At 32.1% G+C, this 7,280-nt stretch overlaps 1 protein-coding gene across 1 annotated transcript; it reads left to right on the forward strand.

Moving 5' to 3' along the window:
* The first annotated feature begins 338 nt into the window (after positions 1-338).
* On the forward strand, positions 339-3,637 carry LOC114265183 (7-deoxyloganetin glucosyltransferase). Its single transcript, XM_028205948.2, has 2 exons — positions 339-991; positions 2,112-3,637. The coding sequence occupies exons 1-2, from the start codon at positions 457-459 to the stop codon at positions 3,047-3,049; spliced, it is 1,473 nt and encodes a 490-aa protein (XP_028061749.2). The 5' UTR covers positions 339-456; the 3' UTR covers positions 3,050-3,637.
* The last annotated feature ends 3,643 nt before the right edge of the window (positions 3,638-7,280 follow it).

A 7,280-nucleotide genomic window follows, 5' to 3' on the forward strand; every position in this document is an offset into this window, starting at 1 on the left:
TAGTATTGATACATTAAGTAATATATCAATTGGTACATATAGCACCACCGATATTTTAATAGAGAGCTTAACTCATATGTTAAGTGGTAGACGTGTCAGTTTTTTTTTCAAATGTATTTTTCTAAATATCATAATATTTTAAATAATAAGTTTAGTGAATCTCTCCAATTTATCAAAAAATTTACCACTGCCTTGATAACCTAAATAACTTGAGTACTACTTATTTCTTATTTTTTTATTATTATTATTTTTTTTGGGTAAAAAGTACTACTTATTTCAATTATCAACATGCGTGACACATTTGATCCACAAACAACAACAACAACAAAAAAAAAAAAAAAAAAAAAAAACGTGTGACACATGATTCGTGTTCGTCCCCACTGGTTGGTGCTGTGTAGAGCATTGTCCTTCTGTATAAGCTCTGCAAAGTGTAGCTCTTTTTAATGTCATAAAAACATGCTAATGACACCAACGAGAGAGATGAGTTCTCAGGCAAAACAACAAACGCATAACCCATGTCCTCCTCATGCGGTGTGCATACCATACCCAGCACAAGGCCACATCAACCCAATGCTGAAACTAGCAAAGCTCCTCCACCACAAGGGCTTCCACATCACCTTCATCAACACTGAATTCAACCACTGCCGCCTCCTCAAATCCCAGGGCCCCCACTCCATCTCCGGCACCCCCTCCTTCCGCTTCGAAACCATCCCCGACGGCCTCCCTCCCTCCGAGTTCGACGCCACTCAGGACATCCCGGCACTCTGCCACTCCATTTTGCACAACTTTTTAAATCCCTTCAGAGTCCTACTCGCCAAACTCAACCCTCCGGTGACTTGCATAGTTTCAGATGTTGGAATGGGGTTCACTGTGAAAGTGGCTGAAGAACTGGGCATACCTGATGTTTTTATCAACACTGCAAGTGCTAGTGGCTTCATGGGCTATATGCAATATCCCAAACTCATGGAAAATGGTCTTACTCCACTCAAAGGTACTTACTTTTTTTTAATTTTTAATTTCTTATAAATACATAAATTTCTCACCTAGGTCTTTGTCTCTAGTGTAAGAAATTTATTTCTGTATATAGTGTTGTGCATAAGGTTATGTATATCGTTTTTTTATTATATTTATTTTATTGCTAATAAATACTTTTTTGAAAATGCAAACAAGATTTACTCTTTGAAACAAATTTAATCCCAAAAATATACTAATTCGTCATTAAATATTTAATTTTATTTCATCTCTAAATTTTTAACTCTAAAACATATTTGGGAACGCCCAAATAAGCAAACTCTTCTTTTGAATTTTTTTTTTAATCTTTAATGACCTTTTAAAAAAAAAAATTGTATCAATTTTTTTTTTTTTTTACTTTTTCAGTTTGTCGTGTGTCGAATTTAAAAAGCAATTTTAAAAAAAAAATTAAAAATTGAAAAAGCTAAAATAAATAAAAAAAAAGTCCAATATCTTTTGCTTTATTTTTGTCTTGATTTTTTTTTTTTTTTTTGAAAATTTTAATTTTTTGTAAAATTTTTCAGTTGATCTCGTGGATATGAATCTAAAAGTCTGAATCTTTTTCAACTCTTTTTACAAAAATGACTAAAAATGAAAATAAATCAACCAAAAACTTGCATATGGTATGTGGCTATCAATTTTATGAATAGTATTTTTCCAATTATAAATCAGTTTGTTTGGTTGTGAAACTCATAATTCACTTTTAAAAAATTAAATTTTTTTGTTTTTACTGATTTTTTTTAATATTTTAATTTTTTTTAAATTTTTAGATACACCTAACATAAATATACTTAAAAAGTATAATATTAATAAAAAAAATCTTTAGAAAATTCTCTAAATATCAAAAATACAAAAAAAAAATACAAAAATTCTGTACATTTTTCGTATTCATGTGTATTTATTTATTTTTTAAAAATATTTTTTAAAAAATATTTTAATTTTTAAATATATCTAAGTAAGGTGCATTTAAAAAAGTAAAAAAAATAATTTAAAATTTAAAAAATATTCACTAAAAATATAAAAAATACAAAAAATAAAAAATTTAATTATAAAAAAATTAAAACCAAATAGACTGAATGTTTTTTTTCTTGAAAGTCCAGATACAAGTTATTTAACCAATGGTTATCTAGACACTGTGATAGACTGGATACCAGGCATGTATGGCATACGATTGAAAGATCTCCCAAGTTTCGTTAGAACCACCCAACCAAACGACATCATGATCGATTTCATTTTGGACGTAGCTCACAATGCTCGCAAAGCTTCAGCCATCATTTTCAACACCTTCGACGCCTTGGAGCATGATGTTTTGGAAGGACTATCTACAATGCTCCCACCCATATACACTCTTGGTCCTCTTCAGTCACTCCTCAACCAAATCCCACAAAATCACTTAAACACCATTGGATCAAGCCTCTGGAAAGAACAACATGACTGTCTTTCATGGCTTGATTCAAAAGAACCCAACTCTGTCGTTTACGTAAACTTTGGCAGCGTAACTGTGATGACATCGCAACTGTTGATTGAATTCGCTTGGGGACTTGTTAATAGCAAGAAAACATTCTTGTGGGTAATTAGACCTGATTTGGTTGTTGGTGACTCGGCAATTCTTCCACCTGATTTTGTGAATGAGACTAAAGAAAGGGGTCTATTGGCTAGTTGGTGTCCTCAAGAACAAGTCCTGAGTCACCCATCAGTTGGAGGGTTCTTGACACACTGTGGATGGAATTCAACTCTTGTAAGTATTTGCAGTGGAGTCCCTATGTTGTGTTGGCCTTTTTTTGCAGAGCAACAGACAAACTGTTGGCTCTGTTGCAAAGAGTGGGGTATAGGGATGGAGATAAACAGTGATGTAAAGAGAGAGGAGGTTGAGAGCTTGATTACAGAGTTGATGGGTGGAGGAGAGAAAGGGAAGGAGATGAAGAGAAAAGTGATGGATTGGAAGAAGTTGGGTGAAGAGGCCACGGCTTCTTCTGTTGGACCATCTTACTTGGATTTTGAGAAACTGGTTAACTGTGTGCTTAAGTCTTCAAAGTAGTAAAAAACAGGAATTGGAAGCAGTTTGCAAACAATGCATCAGAAAGGCTAGAGCTAACACGAAGTTCAGAATTTCACCTCCCTCTCTCTGTCTAAAAACCTCCCTCCCTCTCTCTCTCTCTAAAAACCTCCGCCCCCGGCCTTTTTGGCCGGCCGACTGCTGCCTTTGGCTATGACGGTCGGCTGGCCCAGCTCTCTTTTGTGTTTGTGTGTTGGTGTTTGCTTTTAATGAACTTGATTCCCACAATGTCTTTCCTCTTTGTTGTCCTTTTTTTTTCTTGAGGGGGTGCTTGGGGTTGTTTTGTTTTGTTTCATCAGGAGTTATATGTTTTAGACTTCACCAGTCAGGAGACCTTTTTTCTCTCTCTAAAAAGCTCCTTTCCAGGCCTCATTTTGGACTGGTCGGCCGCCGCCATAGCCAAAGGATGTTCACAGGGGTGTTTCGGTGAACGTTATGGATGTTCACTGGGTCGGCAAAGAGGATGATTCAGGGGTATTTTTGTACTTTCCGAATCTCTCTCGATGCATGTCGTCTTCCTGTACCTTTAATTTCATGTTTTTAATAAAATTTTTCTTTACTGATCAAAAAGTCTTCAAAGTAGGATTCACCCAAAAAAAATGTCTTTAATATAGTTCGTGATGGGGATAAACAAACTTTTTTTTTTTTTTTAAATTTGATTTTTGATTTTTTGTTCTTTGTTATTTCATATTATCATGTGAAATAATTTAATTATTGGAGGATCGGGGAAGAATTTGAATGCAATAATTGATTAATCAATATATATTTATAAAAATCACTTTGCTCGTACATATGAGGTAAGAAAAACTGGAAAGTTAACTTTGAAACTAGAATTTCAAATTATTTGCTAAATGCAATATTAATTGGTAAGAAAAACTGGAAAGTTAACTTTGAAACTAGAATTTCAAATTATTTGCTAAATGCAATATTAATTGTAGACATTCTTGAAATAAGGAAGCATAGTCTGATTGCAACTTAGTTGCAAATTTCCAGAAAGTTGATATTGCTCCAGGTTAAAATAAAGAAAAAAAAATTCATTCTCATAAATTTAGCCAATAATCGGGACTAGAAAACAGATCAAAGAAATAAAAAATAATCAACGTTGTGTCTTGCGTTAGAAAAATGGTTTTACAACTATAAAATAGCAATCGTTCACAACAAAACCACATAACAAGATTTGATCATTTTCTATAACCACCCTCGTCAACCAAATTAAACACCCATCTCATGCAGGCAACAATTTCTATCACTAATAACAAAGCTTGAACCCTATTTGATTTCATTTCCTTTGTTTTGTGGCCGGTGGTGGGGGAAACAAATTTTGGTGGTCCATGAGCACCATTTGACATGCCTCTCACCAATCATCGATCATCAGACTTCCTGCTATTTTCTCATAATTTAATATAAAATCGTAAATTTCACTTTTTTTATCAATCGTAACACTCTTGAAACATTACGTGGCTATATTGCTTAACCACCAAATAGCTACTTGGTAGTAGGCCATGTTGTTCTTGTTTAAGGGGCAGTGCCAAACATTTCTCAAAGGGTTTGATTTCTTTCATATTGGGACTAACTTGAGAGAGTATTTGGGTTTAGTAAACTCATTGTGAGCCAAATCTCGGTTATCTGAAGTGTTCGCTTTTTATGACTTGTTGAGAAGAATATTTATGTAAAAAATCAAGATAATTGTGTTTTGATAATTATATGTTTGAATCACATTTGACTTAAATAAATGGACGGTAAATATAATTTCAAGAATAACCGTCCAATTTTAAAGACAAATGTGATCAAATATATAGCTACCGAAATTTAATTATCTTAATTTTTTACATAAATATTCTTTTCAATGAGTTTTAAAAAGGAAACAGTTCGGATCACTAAGATTTAGCTCACAATGGGCCTATTAATGCCAAATACTCTCTCAAGTTGGATTTTCAACATGAGAGAAGCCAATTCCTTTCTGAAAAATAATATATATTTTAAGAGTTACCTTGTAATCTTAATAAATATACTAACATTTATTAAGATTTAATAAAATTATTGTAAGTCTTACAATTTTAATATAATTAGACATATCCTCTCGTGAATGTTAAATTTGTATTGCAAAATCACCCATGCTGTTACCGTACCATTCGAAAGCTAACAAAATTTATAATTTTATGGAATTTTTTTTATATCAAATTTATCATTTTATTTAACATTATATTAAATTTATGATAAACTAATGAAAATTCTATTAACTACGTCCATGGTGTTGGGTCTTACACATTGCGGAGTCCACCATCATTTCAATAATTGTCAAAATTATGGATAATTTATTATGTGTTTCAATTTTTACCATATCTAAGAGCATGTTTAATTACCTCAATAACATTTAAATTTTATTATTTTAATTTTAAAATTAGATTATTAAATTATCTTGCAAAAAACATAACATCTTCATACGAAATGAAACGCAATTGATTGAATTGGAATTTTTTGAGTTATAATAAGCATAAAAGATTGTCATGTAGGCCTTTTTTGGGAAGTGAGTTATAATCCACTTCTCAGATTATAACTCACTTCCTCTCTCACAAAAAAATTATTTATAAACAGCTTATAAGTAACATTTAATTAAAAAATTGATTACCATCATCAACTCAAAATAACTCGGAATGTTGTCCTCTAAAGTATTGAAATGGCGAGATTGAGAATTATTTGATTGGTAAAACTTTGAAAAAAATCAATGTTAGAATTGGTCAATTCATAGTACAACGATGTCAACATTTTACCCAATGGTTGTTCAACCTGGAAGGCGTGCGCTTTGGAAAAAAACAAAGCGTCAAAAATGTTACAATTTACAAACAAATCAATATGCCAAAGGGTTTGAAATTGAGAGGAAGCCGCCGTTGGGCATGAGATTTTTTCAAGGTTGGAATTAATTTAATTATAAAAAGATAAAATATTATATTTAAATTATAATTATTTAATTTTTTGTCTTATAAAAATTAAATAAAAAATAAATAAACTCAAATGCAAATGCAATCGTGGCTCGAAATTGCCTCAAATACAAATGTAATTTTTTTTTTTTCTGGGCTAATACATTATAAAAAAAAATAAATAAAAATAATAATAATAATCATAACAAGTAAAGCATCAACCCACAAAAAAAAAAAAAAAAAAAAAGGGAAATTCGAGCCAAATTTGAGCCAAAAATTTGAGGCCTCAATCTTTTTCCCAAATTAAAATGGTTAAAAAATTAAAAAATTAAAATGTGAACTTACTTCTCAAACCAACCTTGATGAGATTGTCTTGACTGTTTCAATTGAACATCACTTCAATCATGTTGGGACGTTTTTGTTGGCAATCGTTGATCATGATGAGTGAGTGTTAACTACGGCATTAAGCTTTGAAAGCAATTCGTTGGACATCACTTCAATCGTTGATCATGATGTGTTGAGTGTTGGACCAGGGAATTAAGCTTTGAAAGCAATTCATTGGATTCTGTTTTCCAATTCCAATTGCAAAAAGAAAGCCCCAAGGCAAACAAAAGGTTTTGGGGGAAGTAAAGGCCATGCTATATCCAACAAGGTCAAAAGAGAATCTCCCAGCGCTGTAATCATAACCCCAGCAGCAGTCAAACTACTGAAAGAATTACCTGAAATAAGATACAGATGCAAACAGCCATATTAATTTAAAAAATAATAAAATAAAATAAAACAGAAAAAGCAGGAAAATTATCTATTTATGTTATGTTTGATTGGGAGATTAAGAAAGAGAAAGAGAAAAAATATATGAAACTAAGTGAAATGCAAATATATTTTATTCACATTTCACCTACTTTTTTTTATTTATTTTTTTCAAATCTCTCCTTAAATTTCCTAATCAAATACAACATTAAAGTTTTGGCTTTTTATAATTGGCAACAAATTCACAGAAGACAATTTTGGGTCAGCTCAGCTACTGATTTACAAGCTCAAAGTACAAACCTTGAGTCCATGAGAGACCACTTTTGAGAACCAACAACGGCACTCCTCACCATTGCTAAGAGGCTCCAAAAAACACATATCAAACACTCATTCCCCTCTCTCCTCCACTCATCACTTACTCAACCACCACTTCCATCTTCATCCTCTTCACATCAAACACACCACTTCTCTCAGACATTTTATCAAAATGTCTTTACCATTTTGTGAAAATCCCTTTCAAAGTAGTCATTGCAAAGTGTGCCAGT

Source organism: Camellia sinensis, chromosome 3 (genome assembly GCF_055761805.1).
Source record: "Camellia sinensis isolate YWXY chromosome 3, ASM5576180v1, whole genome shotgun sequence".
In the NCBI taxonomy this organism is placed as follows: Eukaryota; Viridiplantae; Streptophyta; class Magnoliopsida; order Ericales; family Theaceae; genus Camellia; species Camellia sinensis.